At 32.1% G+C, this 20885-nt stretch overlaps 1 protein-coding gene across 1 annotated transcript in view; it reads left to right on the forward strand.

Moving 5' to 3' along the window:
* The first annotated feature begins 1110 nt into the window (after positions 1 to 1110).
* LOC134722395 (hemicentin-1-like) overlaps positions 1111 to 20885 on the forward strand; it is a 147979-nt gene continuing 128204 nt past the window's right edge. Inside the window, exons 1-3 of the mRNA XM_063586013.1 lie at positions 1111 to 1135; positions 2847 to 3167; positions 13785 to 14108. Coding sequence (XP_063442083.1) covers positions 1111 to 1135; positions 2847 to 3167; positions 13785 to 14108 — 670 coding nt within the window. The remainder of the gene's footprint in view (positions 1136 to 2846; positions 3168 to 13784; positions 14109 to 20885) is intronic.

Below are 20885 nucleotides of genomic sequence, written 5' to 3' on the forward strand. Positions count from 1 at the left end.
TCACATCTCAGACGGGCTCACTCGTAAAACAAAATTATTTGATCTCATTAACCAAAACTGACCATATTTGCCCTTTATCAAGTTATCCATATAGCCGCGTAGTAATTCAGTGATATGTTTATGTCATTATGGACCGTTTAATGTAATTGACAGCAATATGAGAACCAGCATGTCCTCTTTTTGAATCGTAAACAAATTTCAGACCAGACTGACCATATTAGCGCTTTATTATGTAAATCTATACAGCCGCATAGTAAATGAGTTATATTTTCATGTACATTTGTAAAGATGGATAGTGTACTGCAAATGAAAGGAATATTGGAACATTCTATCTAACAAAATGTGTTCGCATCAATTTAGAGTTCCAGCATGTCCTCCGTTTATTCAAAATATTGTATCATCAACAAATTTCTGTAGTTTTCGTCACTCAGACTGACTCGTATAACAAAATTATGTGTACGCATCAACCAAAACTGACCATACTATCACCTTATTACATGTCTGTTCATAGTATACAGATATGCAAAAATAATGAAATGTATCTGAAAATAAAAAAATAACGGACTTTGCATAAAAGGGAGAGGACTTTAAAAAATTGTCCTGTCTCCAAGTACCTATGACTTTTGATACCCTTTCTGAAAGCTCCAGACATAAAATATTTTACAAAAATCGTCCTCCAACATTTAAAATACTTTCAACTTGGGAACAGTATATCTATGTATATTCCCACCAAGCTCTAAATGCCAGCGATTTTTAGGATGTGTTCGAGGAACTATTGAAGTTTCCTAGAACTTCTTAATTCAACCAAGCATCGGTCTATATACAACTGTTACGTCTAGATGCATAAATTTATTAACATAAATATGTTATATTTAAAAAAAAAAACATTGAAATCATGAAATTGTTAAAAAAAAATATGATACAAACAGTTCACATATATTAGCATGATTGAGTCCTTGAGGTACGAAAAGGTAGATGCATTTGGCCCATAGGGTACGAACTGGATATTATCGTGGGTACTACATGTAAATGGTAAATTTGGGTTCGTAATAGCAAGTTTTGGTACGAAATGGTAAATATTGGGTTTTTAATAGCAAGTTTTGGGACGAAATGGCAGATGTACGAAATGGACAAAGTCAGAAATGACTTGCTTCTTTTCCGATCTATCACAGTTGGACGTCGAAAATAATAACATTTTATGTTACATTACCTCCCCTGTAACTGTATCATTTGTCCTAAAACACAACGGTCCACGAATTTTCTTTAACCCAAGGTATTAACACAATATATGAAAAGTACCCATTTAAAATCACAACTGCTCAATCTCACAGCCATACGTTTGGAAAGTTAAATCTATGTAATAAACGGTTAAAACAACAACCTCACATTTCAACTCTACACACATGAGTACATTAAAATTGAAATTAGTAAAAAATTATCCAAAAGCTTAAATAATGAAGTCACTCCACAAGTAATGATAATAGTTCTCATGATCTTTTTGGCAAGGTGCAAAACATTGTAATATGTATTTATATGGAAAAATAAAAACAGTTCTTAAATAGGAATGAACATCAAATATATCCTTGACTCGTGGTATCATTTAAATTTAACCTTACCTTCTGGATATTTCCTCAAAATATTTTAATTTCTTTACTTTAGCAACTAACATAATCTGACCTCATCATCTGGTTTTGCTTATGTTGGTGTTGTCTTCAAGTTATACTGTAAATCGAATGTACTGTTATTATTTTCATTAAGTAAATTAGGATGTTCAATAGCAGGTGCTTATCCAAGTGGAGAATGTAGTTTCTTTGGAGGATACATCAAGAATTATGAAATTAAAAACGAATAAGGAAATGGAAAAAAATTGAGTGAAAAAGAAATTTTGAGAAAAAAAAATTGAGAAAAAATTGAGTGAAAAAGAAATTTTGAGAAAAAAAAATTGAGAAAAAATTGTGTAGAAATATATTTGAGAAAGAAAATTGTGAAGAAAAATATTTGGAGTAGAAAAATTGTTTCACAAATTTATTTTTAAGGAAATAGACACTGAATAAGGAAATAGAAACCGAATAAGGAAATGAAAATTGAATAAAGAAATAGATATCGAATAAGGAAATGTAAACCGAGCAAGGAAATAAAAAATCGAATAAGAAAATAGACACAGAAATAGGAACTGAATAAGGATATGAAAATTGAATATTGAAATAGAAACCGAAAAAGGAAATAAAAAATCCAATAAGGAAATGAAAAATATTTTAAGGAAATAGAAACCAAAATAAGTAAACGAAAATCGAAAATAAAGAAATAAAAACTGAATAAGGAAAGGAAACATCGGAAAAGGAAAAAGAAACCCAATAAGGAAATGGAAAAAAAATTTGAGGGAAAAAAAATTGAAAACAAACAATTTTTAGGAAAAAAAATTTGGTTTTTGTTGTTGAGAAAAAACAATTTTTGAGGAGAAGAGAACAAAAAATCAAAAAACAAATTGGAGGTTTAACAAGGAAAATTGTTTTGTGAACAAAATTTTCAGTTTGGACTGGAAAGGAAAAAGAAAACAACTGTGTCTAAATTTACCTGTTAATAAATTTATAAATCTTAAAAAAACTCAGGTTTCAACTCGTTTGATCGTTTGATGTGTTTTATCATTTGATTTTGCCACTTCATGAGGAACTTTCTATTTTGAATTTTCCTCGGAGTTCAGTAATTTTATGATTTCACATTTTCCTTATCAATTTTCAAAAATCAAAAGCTCAAACACATTAAACAAACCGAAAACACTGTCATATGCTTGACCTTGGTCGGCATTTCCTTCTGTTGTAATAATTTATTGAACCTTATACTTTCAGCAATAAATCTTACCTCATCATCTGATGGTGCTTCTGTTGGTGTTGACTTCACGTTATCCTGTCAATCGAATGTACTCAGTATTGTTTTCAATAGAGATGGTAATGTAGTATGTACAATAACAGGTGATAATTCAGATGGTACTTGTCGTTTCTTTGGCGATTGCAACCAGAATTATCAATATCGCTGTAATGATAGTGCAGGTGTGTACAACCTGACTATTCCTAGTTCATATGACATTGACACTTTACATGGAAGTAACTGGCGGTGTAGCGCACCATCAATACCCGTACATTCACCAATTATTCAGCTAAATATTTACGGTAAGTCAGACACATCTTTTTAAACAAAATTATCATTAGTTATATGGTTCTTCTTTTTTTTATTCCACTGACAGTTGAACATAATAAGGAATTATTACGTGTCCAGCATTTTTTCTTTTTGAATTTAAATATTTGAAAATAAAAAAAAACCATTCAATTTGATTTGATGAATTGAAAAATTATTCAACATGGAGCATTTTTCATTTTGACATAATTAATCGGAAAAATGACAAATGCTCTAAGGTAGATAATTTCTCATTTTACTTAACAATACTAACATTTGAAAAAAATGATCCAATCTGTATCATTCTGTTAATTAAGAACGACATAAATTTGTTTCAATATGGGTTTTTTTAATTTTCAAAGTTGTCGACACTATTTTTAAATGTTACACTGTGTCTTTTTTCTTTTTCCTTGTTTTAAGCAAACTATCTTGAAGAACACGTTAATGATGTTCACGTGTGCACTGTGTGTGGTATCAACTAATTCCGAACGAGAGTGGTCTACTGAAAAGTACGATAATGACCAAGAAGAATGTGCATTTTTATTAATTATTTAATCTGCAGTACACACGACTGTAAACCTACATGTGTATTGAACATGCCGTTTACTCGTATATATCCGCAAATATACAGATCTAATATTGTTGGGCTGTTATATAATTATATAGGCGAATTATATATACAGAATGTGTTTTTAGTCTTGTATCGCCATTACTAGTGATTAGATGGATAGAGTAGAGTTTTCTCTGGTTCAGCATATTCATTAGATATAGGGAGATGTGGTATGAGTGCAACTGATACAACTCTCAATCCAATTTAGAATTCATAAAAGTAAATCTTTATAGGTCAAAGAACGGTATTCAACACGAATCCTTGGCTCACACCGAACAGCAAACTATAAACGGCCCCAAACAATACTCATTTAAACCATTCAAATGGGAAAACCGACCATATATTCTATATGAAAAACGAGAAACACGTAGGAACCACTTTAACAAACGACAACTGCTGAATAACAGATGCCCGACTTAAGACAAGTGTAAACAATTGCAGATGCTTTAAACGTTTAAATGGAACAAAACCTTTACCCTTATTATCTTCGCTAGCCAAGGGTTACGTTCCACTGCCCCCTCTCCACCCTTGGCAGATTAATTCAACATTTGTGATAACAATGTTGCGCCATCTTTCGGTAGATTAAAGTCGCGACCATTCTGAATACATTATCGATGTGTGTCTATTTTGTGATAAACTTGGGTTTAGTTTTCTGTAATTAGTTAATATTTCAGTTTCATTATGTATATCGCTTTCATATTCATTTGTTAAAATTTACTGGTTGCAATAGCATTAAGTGTTCTATATTATAAGTATGTTCTTAGCCCGTGCATAAAAACAATGCCGTGTTTGTCAAAACCTTTTCAACTTTTGATCTTCAGTGCTGTACAACTTTGTACCTTTTTCACGTTCGATCTTTTATATCTAGGCGTTATGTATTCAGGTTTAGTTTTCTGTAATTTTTAATACTTCAGTTTCTTTATGTATATCTCTTTCATATTCATTGATAAAATGTACTGTTTGCAATAGCATGAATTGTTCTATATAATAAGAATGTTCTTATCCCGGGCATAAAAACAATGCCGTATTTGGCGAAACCTTTTCAACTTTTGATCTTCAGTGCTGTACAACTTTGTACTTTTTTCACTTTCGATCTTTTATATCTGGGCGTCACTGGTGAGTCTTGTGTGGACAAGGCGCGTTTTTGGCGTATTGAATTTTAAACCTGATGCTTTTTGTTATCTATTAATCATGTTTTTCTTTGTCTAATATGTTCTCCTATTTTTTTGTATTGTAGTCCTGTAATATTATGTTGTCATTTCAATATTATATTTAACTTTGCCATTAAAGTTCGAGGTTTGGCATGCCATAAAACCAGGTTTAACCCACCACTTTTATTTCCCTTTAAAAGTGTCCTGTACCAAGTCAGGAAGATGGTCATTGTTATATTATTGTTCGTTTCTCTGTGTGTTGCATTTTAACGTTGAGTCGTTTGTGATATTGAGATAAGACGTGGCACGGTACTTGTCTATCCCAAATTCATGTATTTGGTTTTCATGTTATATTTGTTATTCTCGTGGTGTTTTGTCTGATGATTGGTCAGTTTCTGTGTGTGTTGCGTTTCGGTGTTGTGTCGTTGTCCTCCTCTTATATTTAATGCGTTTCGCTCGGTTTTGGTTTGTTACCCCGTTTTTGTTTTTTGTCCATGGATTTATGAGTTTTGAACAGCGTTATACTACTGTTGCTTTTATTTAGCACTTGCACTCTTCTATTTGGAGGTGAAAAACACGGTAGCGTATTGATTCTACACACTTGGTTAAGCAGGAAACGAAAATATACGTTGAAATTCCTGCATTCGTGTAAGAATTATACATAGGAACTTTACTAGTTGATTAAAACATTCAAATTGTCACTAAATATAGTCGTATGTGTAGGGATGTAAAGACATGTTGCACAATAAGCACGTGGAAATTGTTTGCATACACTTTCTACATTTACACATGCTCATGTTATAGGCGCTTTTTGATTGAATGTAGCGAGTTTCGACTGCAACCAATGCAGAACATTTGTTTTCGAAATTTTATCTCAATCCGCCAAAGGTGCAGAGGAGGGAAGTGGATCGGAACCCTTGATAAGCGAAGATGCATCCTTTTCTGAAATAATAGTGTTACATCACAACATAGAAAGACACACTATAAATATCAACCGAAATGGCTTAACTCAATCAAACAACAAATTAAAACACAAGTGAACATACACTGAACGAATGAATTTGATCCACGATGCAATGTAAATAAAAAATCAATAAAATAAGGGGCGATTACTATTTATTATATGATAGCATTGAAAATGGAAATGGGGAATGTGTAAAAGAACAAAAAAACCTATAAGACAGCGGAAAACCGTTATGGTGACCAATAGGTCTTAAACACAACGAGGAAAGCTAGCATTCAAAGGCGAGATTCAGATGGTAAACAAAATGTGCACTTATTCAGTGAAAATGGACGTCACACTGAAATCCAAAATATTAATGAATCAAAAAAGAAAAAAACCAGAAGCTCCTTAATTGAGACAAAGATTAAATATGTTTTTGAAATCTCAACCATTTCTCTATTAATCCACGAAGCAATGTAAATAAAAAATCAATAAAATAAGGAATGATTACTATGTATTAAATGATAGCATAGAAAATGAAAATGAGGAATGTATAAAAGAACAAAACAATAAAATTTAGAACCGTAATGTTTATATGTGTGCAAGTAAAAAAATTCGGTTAAAATACTTTTACTGTCTGTTTCGTTTTAATTGACTCAACTACAGGGAATTTGGAACGATTTTTTCACGCTGCTACCATGCTCTGTTTGAAGTCATATTACGAAGCCAACAAAAAATATATAATATTGATAATTTCGTGTTGTTCAGTTCAAATTAAAATATGTGATTTTGAATAATTGTTATAGTTGCAATAAAAAAAACATACACTGTCTCGAAAAGTGTAACAGTTGATTTCTATATGATTGTATGACAAAGCACCTATGTACTGGCTATTCGAACTATCACACCAGAGGTCTCGGTGACTTGAAACTTGGATTATCACAAGAAGGCCTATATTAGGCAAAGTAAACATGGTAAAAGTCTCCTGTGAGGAGAACCAACAAGTTATACAGGATGACCTGTGTTACACAAAAAAACAACAATAACAAAACACAAACAAGCTGCTTAACAACATCTAGGTATCATCATAATTGAAAGAATAACATTTCAAATTAGTCCAAGTGTTCATGCATGCTAACTGTAATTCAACCTGTACTATAATTTTCATTAATAAATATCAACCAAAATTTGGAATCAATTGTAGCCCAGCAATCAGTAGGGTCAATGGTTTTATGCAAATGAAAAGTTCCTCATAATGCTTCCAGCCTAAATTAACAAACTTGGCACCTAATCGCACAGCGTTCGATACTCATATATTTGAGCAAATCATATAATCTCCCAGGATGAAGATTACAATAAATTCTAGTATATATACACATGGAAAAAAAACTTGAAAAATTAACCTCTTTTTTTGGATGAAATATATAAAATATTTGTATAATATTATTGAAACATAGTTTATGATAACATTGGCATTTAAACGAACAAAAAATAAAAAAAATGATTTATATAACCACAATTTTGATAACAAAATGAAGTGTTTTTTGTACAAAAAAAATGCATTTTACAACTATAACTGTAGTCGAACATTACAATGTCAGACATTTCAAAATTAATCTTCCGATGACTGTTCACATCATGAGTGATCGTTATACGCCAAAGAATTAGTACTTTGTGCGCAGCCTCCATTCAAACGGATAACCGCATTATAACGTCTTCTGATTCCTGCCATAAATCGACTAATTTGTTTCTAAGGTAGCAGCAACAATATCTGATGAAGGGCATTGTTTATTTCATGATGTGTTTAAACTGTGGTGTCCTTTCTCGCACTTTGCGCCTAATAATGTCCCATACATGCTCGATATGGTTCAAATCTGGGCTACGATCGCGCCAAGGAAGCTGAACCGAATTCTATAGAACAATGGATCTTCCTCCACGATGCTAATTGTCAATTTCCGCGAGCTCTGTACTACACTGGATACGGAAAACTGTGTGTCTGTTCGTAAGCAAAGGTATCCGAAATGGTCTTATCGCAGGATAACCAGTAGCGATGAGTCGATCTCAAACAGTTCTTGTTAAAAGGCTCCTGTATACCCACCTATCTCTTTTTAAGATTGTATTGTATGCAATGGGATTCCTCTGACCAACCTTCATTATGCCTAAATTTCCCCAGCAAATGGTATAGGGGGTCTTTTTTTATCTCTAAAGGTCTTAAACATCGTTTATTGCATGATTTTTATTCTCAAAACGACTTATAGTGGAATGGTGATGACCAACAATACATGCAATTGTTACAGCGACATCCCTGCTTCGCTCATGCTGATAATCTGCCTTCTTGCTGCAGTTAAGAGTTGTCGAGGACCCATTACAAGGTGTCAAGCACATAACTTAAAAAACTTGGTTATTTAAAGTGTTAAAAACAACGAGGATTAAAACACATGTTTTGCTGTTTACGGGTACAGTAGCTGCATGTGCAGATAATAACTTATCGAGTCGATATGTATTGATTAAACTCAGGTGATACTTAAATAATGTTTAACTAATTCTATTTTACCAAATTATATCACAAAAACATAAAAAGTGTTTTTTTAATTTGAATTTCCATTTGGTGTTGCAATATTTTTTTCCAAGTGTATATTTGAATTAAAGCTGTTGTCGACCCCTAAATACTAAATATTTTTAACTAGTTTGGAGAAGACTGCAAGACAAGCTGTAAATAATTACTGAACTTGAACTAATATTACATGTACATACATGTAAATAACCTCGCTTATCTGCTTCTGTGAAATTTCACAAAACTCAGTAATAGTATGGTTTTTTTATATGGTCGGGTTGTTGTCTCTTTGACATATTCCCCATTTCCATTCTCAATTTCACTTTAAAAGTTGTTTACAAGATAAAACCATTTTGGCCACTATTTTCCCTTAAATATATTTAAAAAAATAAGAAAATATACACATCTATAAATATTGTCCTTTATAATTGTGGTACTCTATTGCAACATCTGTACTCATGCAGTACATGCTAATCTGGTTTAAAGTATTCAGAGTATTAATCAAGATAAATCATATAATATCAATCGATAGCGTTCTCCAATGCAAATCATGTAATAATATACAAAACAACATTTAAAAGTTGCCATGTAATATATTTATATGATAATATATAATTGTAACCTTATAATTAAGAATTGTTTTTTTTATTTTATTTCTAACGCATGATGCGGCATTCTATGATAAGAATTTGTAAATATAACACATTCAGCAATATTTTGTGGATTTAAGTTTAGAAACTGAGATATAATCATTACACATATCTTTAAATCCAAACCAAAAGATTAGAAAAATGTTGTCGAAATCTTTATAAATATGTTTGTTTTATAATCCCCACAGTGTTCCTCTTCACGGTAATCTACTCTCAATTCACAAGACCATGTCCAAAAGTTCAACTACCATCTTTTCAATGTATCTACTAAGGGTTTACATCGCAGTAAATTTATTTTGTTTTCATTGACTCAGTTTCTTTCCCCTAATTCTTATAAATCTGCATACGTTTCTTACCTCCAAAATAAAAGATCGATGAAATTCTTTAGTAACCATATACATTCGGAATTCTCTAGTATTATCGAATTCATTCAAATTAGTTTCTGACTGTCTAATTTTTTTAATAACAACGATAAATGTACTTATTTCGGTGAAATTCCATCTTTAGAAATATATTGATAATGAAAATAATAAACTGGTAATTTTCCTGAATCATTACGTTTTTAAAAAGATAGCATTCTGTCCACGACCGGAAGTAGATACATTGAAAAGATGGTAGTTGAACTTTTGGACATGGTTTAGTGAATTGAGAGTAGATTACTGTGAAGAGGAACACTGTGGGGATTATGAAATTAATTTAGTGTTAAAGGAAATTAATCACTGAATCGATTCATATAAGGTATGGATTTTTAGCATTAAGTTGAAGGGTAGAAAAAGCGTCCCAACCGGAGACTATCGTGACCTAAAAAAAAAATCGCTAACCACCTTCTTCTATTTATATGGATAGTGGACCTTCGTATGGATAGAAACAAGTGCCTGTACATGAAGTACTGAGATAAAACAAACTACACGTTGGTTAAAATTTTTTTATACAATGGGTGCAGAAAGGGATAAATTGACGAAGAATTAGAGAAATATATTTATAAATTCTTCTTGTTGTTCGGTGAGAGCCAAGGCTCCGTGTTGAAGGCCGTACTTTAATTTATAATGGTTTAATTTTTAAATTGTTATTTGGATGGAGAGTTGTCTCATTGGCACTCACACCACATCTTCCTATATCTATTAAATCCAGTCAGTTGATAGAAACATAGTGTACTATTTGTATATAATTAAGTTAATTACAACAATAATTCAAGCTGTGGCCTGTTGATTCCATTATGACTAAATTCGTGATTTATCTGAACTATTCATACCATATCGACCAAGTCTAGGCTAGAGTAGAAGCGCAACTATACATGTCACTGTGATGACTAAGTTTGGTACACAATTGTGTAGGTACACGCAAAATTTATAGCAGGATAAATACAGATATGTGTTTGCTTACCTCCACCAGCAAGCTAACATTAAGCAATGACTTCTTTTGGCTACTGCTTCTAAACTCCGAGTATTGTCTTTGTGTAAGATTTCCAAGATCTTTGTTTATTTGTTTCGAAATTTGAACTACCGGTTACGAACCTGGGTCCTTTCGCCCCAAAGGGTACGTCCCTTTTACGTTCATATCGTTCATATTCTTTCATGGAATATTTACTGTATTTGTGATATGAAAGATCTAGATACACATTTACCGATGTATATCCTTTTATGGAAAATTTTGTTAGGTTTACCCATAGGCACTAGCCGATCTGTCAATACTCAATTTCAATACTATAAAGTTGTGGGGAAAAAGTAATATACTAAAGACAAAAAAAAAACCCAACAAACAACAAAATGAACTCGTCGTCATCTATAAATATACATATATACGAAAACATGCATCTATAAATTTGATGTAATACAACTGACGAAATCAATACTATTATAATCTGCAAATCGTCGGACAATATTGCATCTCATTACTCATATTTGTTAAAATCAAACAATCTATTAAAATGAAAACGAATAATGGGACCAATCTCTTCCTTTCTGTGCATGTGCTCTCCACGTGGCGGCGATGAAATATGGTTAAAAAATTAACTCTTTCTAAGATTACTTCTAATAAACATTACTTACACTACTTTACCATTTCAATTTTACAGCTTACGAAATTTAAACAGCTTGCTTTCTGCGATGTTTTTCATTGAACATCGTTCTATTAAAATCTTATCAATCACTTAAATGAGTACGCGTACGCCTACGAGTATTTTCATTCTTAAGATATTTTGTGTGAAGAGTCACTGTACGTCTTTATTCAGACATTGTAGATATGATATGCAATGAAATAAATAAAGAAAGAAAGAAAGAAACAATTAGAAATATGTAGTGTTAATAATTCATTAAATTAATACTGATTTTACTACGGGTTTGCTCCTGATGCCAAATAATTTACCACGAGCGATAAATACAGCAAATCTGTTGGAAGAAAAAGCTCTAGGTGAAGGCAAATATTTACTATTCTGTAATTGAAAAAAACTATTAAGATTGGCGTAAAAGTCAAATAATACTGAACAAGTGCTTAGCTTAAACGATCTTCAATAACATACTCAGTCAGTATAAGACGAAGTCAATTATAAAATATCAAATTGCAGAATAAAAGACAGATATTTAACGAGTTTCCAAATCAAATTCAACAAGGTATTAAACGCATGTATTGCTTGCATGGACTAACACAACAGAATTGCACATGCATGTATTAGCTAAACCAACATTAAACAGAAATTTTAAATGTCTATATTTCTCAAGCAGACTTACATTGTAGTTCATGCAGGTATGGACTAAGTAAACGTTAGTTTCCTTAGTCCATGCCTTCATCGAAAAAAGTTTGCATGTTTACTTGTTGAAAAGGTTCAGTCGCATCATCAAGTGTTTGTAATTTTTTTGACAAGGTAAGTTATAATGCATAATATGCCTTTAAGGTCAAGGAACAGTAAATGGGCTATGTCACAGATTTCAGTAAAATTTGGCATACAACTCTGGCTCGATGAACTTCAACTGAAAATCGAAAAAATAATGCATTTATCTCATTTATCATTTAAAATATTACTGAATGAATTCTTGCAAAATGGGTGAACATTTGTATAGAAAGCACATAAAATCGGCGAAAACCCTTCAAAAATTTGTCTTAAAATCGCCAAATCTTTAATTCTACTCCATAGATTTTTCTTAAAAAACTATATGTTGTGGATACATAAATGTCCGTTATAATGATGCAAAATAAAGATAGGGTCACCGACTTCGTTTTTACGGTATACATCATTCAAAGTTGGGTTCTTTGTGAAAAATCCAACAAAACGTCGAAATAATCGTAACGTTATCGCGTTGCAGGCCGTAAAACGTTGATTTTTGACGTTTTTCACTACCAACAAGGTAACAAATTGATTATTAGACAAAAAACGAAGTCGGTGACCCTATGATTATTTTATATTATTAAAACAGAAATTTATGTGTCAACAATATATAGTTTTTTTAGAAAAATCTATGGATTAGAATTAAAGATTTGGCGATTTTAAGACTAATTTTAGAAGGTTTTTTGCCGATTTTATGTGCTTTCTATACAAATATTCACCCATATTAAAAGAAATCAATCTGCATTTTTTCAGATAATAAAAGAGTTAAATGTATTATTTTTTCTATTTTCAGTTGTAGTTCAACGAGCCAAGGTTGTTTGCAAATTATTAGCAAAATCTGTGACATAGCCCATTTACTGTTCCTTGACCTTAAATCATAAAATGGAGGTTGAAAGAAAAATCAACTAAAATTGTTTTTTGTCATTTGTCAAATTGTATTTGTCAAATTGTTATTTCTCAAATTGTTATTTGTTAAATTGTTATTTGCCAAATTGTTATTTGGATGGAGAGTTGTCTTATTGGCACTCACACCACATCTTCCTATATCGTAGAAGGAAAAAAATGATAGTAAACTCATTTACCCAAAAAATCTAACTAACACCATGAAAAAAAGCGGTAAGGAGTAATACAGGTTGTTTAAATCTGATGTCCAGTTTTATTAAATACCTTGTTTTTCATGGCTTTTTCTGCATAATGCTTTCAATCTTATGTCATCATTTAACGACGTTATTAAGATCTATTTTCTTTAGGGTATTTTATTCAAAACAAACAAACGATATAGGAGTATAATTTGAAAAGCGTAATAAGATCATAACGGTGCGGATCAGCTGATAAATAGTAAATTGTTATGCAAGTGTGTACGAAAAGCTTGGAGTATATCATATACCTATAACATATATTTTGTCATTGATTCCTTTTCAGCTTGACATATATAGATATAGGAAGATGTGGTGTGAGTGCCAATGAGACAACTCTCCATCCAAATAACAATTTAAAAATTAAACCATTATAGGTTAAAGTACGGCCTTCAACACGGAGCCTTGGCTCACACCGAACAACAAGCTATAAAGGGCCCCAAAATTACTAGTGTAAAACCATTCAAACGGGAAAACCAACGGTCTAATCTATATAAACAAAACGAGAAACGAGAAACACGTATATATTACATTAACAAACGACAACTACTGTACATCAGATTCATGACTTAGGACAGGTGCAAACATTTGCAGCGGGATTAAACGTTTTAATGGATCCAAACCTTCTCCCTTTTTCTGAAACAATAGCATAACATCACTACATAGAAAAACATACGATAAAATATCAATTGGCAGACTTAACTCAATCAAAAAACGTATGATTACATGTTTCAATGCTATATTTCAGTTCCAATTACACAAGTACACATTACAACAAACCAAGTCGACGATAATCCACCAGGTATAGTAGTGAGCAGAAGTAAATCATTCACATGTACAACAGACGCTGGTAGACCATCATCAAGGATACAATGGTATTTATCTACAGACAACATTACTAGTTTAGCTACTCCTCAGCCCGATACTTCTTGCAATAATGGTAAATGTAGATCGTCTAGTGAACTGACGTACACTGGAATCAAATCTGACGACGGGAAGGTAATATACTGTACAGCTGTGAATGGTAAAGGTCAAACTGTCAGATCAGAGAACATATCAATTAATATCTGGTGTAAGTATGATTTCTTTTATACGTTACGCATTATACATTGTATTGTGTCGAAAACAGAACGATCGGGTCTTAGTGTAAAATTATAATTCTGTGTAACGAAGTGCGTTCCAATAGAGGTAACCGGTGAGAACACGAACCGACGAATAATGACGAACGAACGTATAAGAAGCATTGATTTTCATATTGGGTAAAGTTTATTAAAATCGAATAATCGACTAAAATACCTTTTTACACCTCACACAGTTCCCTTTATTAGAAAACAACGATACAATACGAGCAAGTATACGAATGGATATATAATAAGACTAGGTATTGTTAACCCATATACCGGAAGTGCCTATGTACGGATCAAAACGAAACAGTACGTATAAATGTATACCTGTGGTGGTCACCTTCTACACTTTTAATAGTCACGTGGAATGATAGCATGATTTAATAATGAGGACAATCTATTAATTAACCACGGTGCATGTGTTTGAAAGAAAAACATATAGAAGGTATTGAATATATATGTTTGTTCAAAAATAAACATTTAAACTAGTAGGAACCGACCATTTAACTTGAAAAAAAACTTATGCTACGCGACAATTTTTTTTTTAAATTCAACACTATTTTCTTTTTGGTAATAATCCAAGAAAATATTTTCCTAAGAATTCAAAATCAAATATATTATTTCCGAAAGACCCAGTTTCTAATCTGATATCTGATAATCGGCAAGAAAACATATTTAACCCCACCATATGCTGCATGTTTGTGCCTGTTCCATGTCAGTTCAGTGATTTTCTTTTCTTTTGTTGATGTGTTACATAAATTATTTGTTTTTCTTTCATTTTTTGTACATAAATCAGGCCGTTAGTATTATGAGGGTTGGGAAAGGGGGGGGGGAGGTTATTATTATTTGAATTGTTTTACATTTGTTATTCTGGGAGTCAGGATGGCACTGTATCACATAACAAAATTATCAGACCTCATTATTCAAATGCAATATCTGTTTACTGTTTTCATACCTGAGACGGACCTGTGTAACAAAAATCGATTGACCGCATCAATCTAAACTGTCATTATTTGCTCTTTCTTTCTGCAAATCTATATAGCTGCACAGCACTTCAGTTTTAATTTAAGGTCTAGAGGGAGTGTAATATACAAGTTACAGCAATATTGGAAAACAATTTTGTTCGCAAACTTAATTTATATTGCCAGCATGCAGGGGCAGATCCAGCAAATTAAAAAGGCTGCGGGGGGGGGGGGGAGGGGGGGGGGACCAACTATATGCTCCCATTCAAATGCATTAATATTTAAAAATAAAGTGGGGTTACAAATCCCGGCCCTCCCTTTATCCTCCAATGAGAATGTCCTCCTGTTATTCAAAATATTGAATCATAAACAAATATCAGTAGTTTTTATAATTTAGACTGAGTCGTGTAATAAAATCTTTTGACTGCATCAACCAAAACTTATCATGTTTTTTTTTTATGTAAATCTATATAGCTGCATAATAATTCAGTTATAATTTTAGGTCAAGAGGGAGTGTAGTATATAAATAACTGCAATATTGGAAATCAATGACCACAATTGTTTTCTTTCGCATTAATTAAGAGTGCCAGCATTTCCTATTTTTATTCAAAATATTGCATCAGAAACAAATATTAGCAAATGATCAGTAGTTGTGATATCTCAGACTGACTCATGTAACAAAGTTATTTATCTGCATCAATCAAAACTGACCATATTTGACCGCATCAACCAAAACTGACCGTATTTGCTCTTTTTTCTGTAACTCTTATAGTCGCATAGGTAATCTGTAATATTTTTATGTTAGGATGGATTGTATAATCATGATAATGCAAATGATGGAAATATTGGAACACAATGCTACTTAATTTCATTTGCATCAATTTAGAGTGCCAGCATGTCCTCTTTTTATTCAAAGTAGTTTTCATACCTCAGACTGATTGGTATAACAAAATTATTTGTCTGCATCAACCAAAACTGACCATATTTCCACTTTATTATGTACAAGATATCAATTTTAATAGCCGCAAAGTAAATCACTTATATTTTTATATCAGGATGGATTGTTTAATTTAAATGAAAGCAATATCTCTTTTAATCAAAATTTTGAATCGTAAACTAATTTCAGTAGTTTTGATATCTCAGACTAACTTATATATATAACAAAATTATTTGTCCGCATCAACCAAAACCATGAAAACTGAACATATTTGACAGCATCAACCAAAACTGACCATATGAAACAGCATCAACCATAACTGACCATATTTACACTTTATTATGTAAATCTTAGTATATATATCATGTATATAGCCGCATAGTAAATCATTTATAGTTACATATCACGATGGATTGTATAATTCAGATGACAGCAATATTCATGATATTGGAACACATTGGCTACAAAAAAAATTCCACATCAATTAAGAGTACCTAAGCAAGTCCTCTTTTTATTTAAATTATGGAATTGTAAACAAATTTCAGTAGTTTCGATATACAAGTATCATGTGCATCAGACTGATTCGTTTTAACAAAATTATTTGACTACATCAACCAAAGCTGAAGTTATTTACACTTTATCATGTAAATATATATGGCCTAATTGTAAACCAATAATATTTTTATATCAGGACGGATCGTATGATAAAAATGACACTAACTTTGGAACACAATACAACTTATTGCCAATCCTAGCTGACCCGGCCTCTTGAACTTTTGAAGCATACAACAATCATTTTCCCGTTGTGGCGTCGGATATTTTGTTTTATGAAGTCAAAATTTTACGGGAACCTGTGTGATATCCAGTAACGGTAGACTAATAGCGTTAAGGTGTATCTATACCATATATAAAACACGCCGTTATTTCCTCTCTGTATCCCAGTTAATGAACCGTCACTAAAGTGACTTTTTAAGTCAGTAGTTTTTTTCACTGATGGTTTTTTTTAAGCAAAACTATTTTACGGCATCATCCAACACTCACATGACTGATTCATATACTTCATTTTAAAATAAAAAGTACATGTATGGGAATTTAAGTTCTCTTCTTAGAATAGTATACTGAAAGAAAAATGCATGATTTTGTTTGTAGCCGAACGTCCAGGGGCAAATGTTTCATTCATATTCAGATCGAGTAAACTTTTCTGAGTTCCAGACTCCTAGATCTGGATAAGTCAGGCTAAATTGACGAGATGGTGCAAATGTCTGAATGTATATTGTTTTTTTACGTTAAACAACACTTTTTTCATTAATATCCCATAATTCTTATTCATCCACTGTGCATTAATTTCGTTTGAACATTTGTCAAAACAGAATCTTAAATGAATGTAAATCCAAGGCAAACAAGGTAAATTACGATTAAAATTCCAAGAATTAAATGCAGAGTTATATTTAGGAAGAGACTGTTAAAAACGGGGAACGAAGAAACGTAAACAATGATGTTTTCGTATGCAATCTTATAAAAATATTTCTCCGATGAGTTGGATAACCTTCTATCGACTTCGATATTTGTTCATGTAACGTTTGATCAGTTAAAAATATAGAACATATGTTATCATATAGTAAAGTAATTGGAAGTGATTTATTTCTTCTAAATTCTAAAGTGCCCTTACTGCAGTGACGTCATATAGAACTGTTCTACAGTCCTGACTGATTTAGTCAGTTCTGCTGACAGTTCTACGGTTAGAACTGATTTGGACAGTTCTACCTAGAACTGATTTAGACAGTTCTGTCTACAACTGATCCTGACAGTTCCACCTAGAACTGATTCTGACAGTTCTCCTTAGAACAGTTCTAGGGTAGAACTGTTCTAGGTAGAACGGTTCTAGGACAGGTTAGAACAGTTCTATGACAGGTTAGAACAGTTCTATGACTGATATTCTGACCGTTCTAATGAAAGGTTAGAAGTAATCTCCACTGTATATACGACATGTCAACAAACGGAGCTAAACGTAAAACAACGAAACAGTCAACAACAGAAAATGAATTGGAACACGGATGTTTAATGACAACAATACAATGCAAGATTGCAAAAAAGGATATTAAGTTGTTAACTGTTGTCTTTTAAACACACTGCAGTATCGGTAGACATTTATTATGGATTTTATTATAACAAAATTACTGCTCCATAACGATACGTTCGTAGAGTTTCGTCCGTTCGTAAGATGTTAAGAAACCTCTATTTAGAGAAAACAGCAACGAAAATCTTACAAGATTTCCTAGAGACTAAACAATTTGTATTTTTATGATTTGGTACTATGCACGTCTTTCAACATAGATAAACATATTTAGATACACACAAAACGTTCACAGTATTTATCAACAGATGGACTGTTTACTGAAAAGGCAAAATGTACGAAAACGTCACCATGCGACGTCATCAAAACGTCATCTTTTTAAAATTACCAAATACATTATATATTGTAAGTATCCATTTCGTAAAATATGAAGAGTAAGCATGGACTAATATCCAATTGTCCAAATTATTTGTAGAAATTAAACAAAAGCTCGATTATTAGACTTTTGACGATGTGTGTGTAAGCATGGATGCAATTTGGGAACTCCTCATTACAGAATCATGGATAGTTTGGAGGTTGATTCAAACCCATTTTTTTATAACTCAATATAGATTAAAAATTAGATTAGGGTACCTGTACAATAAAGAAGGATAGGGCTACAAAATAAAAAGTATGGTCCTTTTTTTCTTTATCATTAAAAAACGTAGGTAAAAAAACTGTCAAATAGGTGCAATTTGGGTACACATGTATAATTTATCGTATAATAGAATTTGGAAGCCAGTTTATTTTAGGTGGGAGCCAGCATATTTATTACTATTATTTTCCTGACCAACAAATTTATTTAATTGACCTGCCAGCTCCGATCCTAGAATCAAAGGGTCGTCTACTAACCCCCATTCAGTATGCGGTGTTGCTGTTATTATTTAGTATATTTGGTCCGGGAAAAAAGAATAGAACGCCGGAAAAAAAAATGGAACTTAATACGCTGGAATTATAAAATTATATTATTATATCTTATTTGGTTATTCATCTTTTATTCTTCGAAAGAACACATAGTGTATATATATGAAGTTTTCTGTTAAGTATTTGGTATTCGATTTTTTCTTTTTTTTCCTAAGTAAAAAGAGTAAAAGGAATAAAAAAAAGGCTCATTCTAAACAATGATTCGAATTAATAAAAAAAAAATCAGTTTATTCTTTTTAAAGCTTTGCATGTATGCGCCCAAGGAGGGGTCACTTCATATATAAAAGTATATATATATATATAGACGTTTCGCTAGACTTGGTAATTTTTCAAATCGTCAAATACATGACTGGGTATAAAATGTAAACCTTATTGTATGACCTGGCCGGTAATTTCAGGCCTAAGAAATAACTAGGCGAAAATTATCAGGCGAATCTATTATTGGGACAGAAATTTGGAACTAAGAGACCAGCCATTTAAATTGAAAATGGCGCTGGAGGAAGGGCATGTTCAAGGAAGGACATGTTCAATTTTTTCGTCAGAAATTTTTGTTGTCTCTGCCATTTCTAGCAATTCCTTATTCGTTCAGTCTCTAAGAACTTGGCATCAAGTTATATATTTAAAAAAAAAATCCCCCTTTTTCCATGCAAGTTAAATGATCGGACCCTAAACTCATGTTTTGGTAACAATTTCAACGCGAGATGAGTGGTTTGGGAGAGTTTGGTGCTGCATCCAAGGAAAGTTGTTACTTGTTTTTAAAAGCTTCAAGTTTGCAATAATGAAAAATAAGAGAGGCTATCTTGTTATCTTTTTATGATTTCCTTATGGCCTGTCCTGCCTTTTTATTTGAGCCCATGATCCCCCCTACAATTCAAACAATCGTTTCCTACTCTAGGTGCTGGCAATTTTTTTTTTTACCAAAATCAGAATCAAAATATTTTGTTCAGAAAATATAACACCCCTCCCCCTCTTCACTCCCACCAGAAAATGCTTCGTGATTGCTGATGACATACAAAATAAAAAGAATAAAATAGGCATTACGCGTATCAATCAATAAATGCACTTACGATCAAAGCGAGATACTAATAAACAGTTAGGCATCCTTACTTGAAATTAATGATCCCGCTTCGTGTCATACGGCTAATTATGTGATACGTTTGTCATTGGTATGTGATTCGTGATCTCACCGGTTACCTCTAATAAGCATGTGTTTTTTAAAATGTATGAGTATAAAGGAAACACACGTAATGACTGGTGACTCTTCTCTTGTACTTGTAGCGTGGTCTTCTAGTTATCTAGTTATCTAGATATACTCTGGATATAACGGGTAAATTATGGTTAAGAATATTGTTCCTTGAAAGCGTGTTTTGTTTTAGATAACTCTTCGTATTTAGACTGTGACCGAGTAAGGAAAAGTCGCTTATTTAAGGAGTTTAATTGTCATTGGGAGTATACGGCTATAAATCACAATATTTGTAGTATACGGTGAAATTTATGTAAAATTGGCTTAAAAGTACGTTAGTTTAATTTGAAGACATTGAAAAGTTTGAGGCCTTCATTGTAAAAGAACATCCGTGATATGATTTCTGTTATCATTTACATGGTTATAACACCTATTTGTAACGATTTCAAATAAAGTAAAGCAAAATTAATCCGTTATTAAAGAGCTTTGTAAATGACACTACGAATATTTTGCATTTGATAGAGTGCGTTTCATTTCAATTGCATCATTTGTTTTTACGTACAATGTAAAATCATCAACATTTATATCTTATTTCACACCTTTATA

The sequence above is a fragment of the Mytilus trossulus genome, chromosome 6 (genome assembly GCF_036588685.1).
Source record: "Mytilus trossulus isolate FHL-02 chromosome 6, PNRI_Mtr1.1.1.hap1, whole genome shotgun sequence".
NCBI classification, from domain to species: Eukaryota; Metazoa; Mollusca; class Bivalvia; order Mytilida; family Mytilidae; genus Mytilus; species Mytilus trossulus.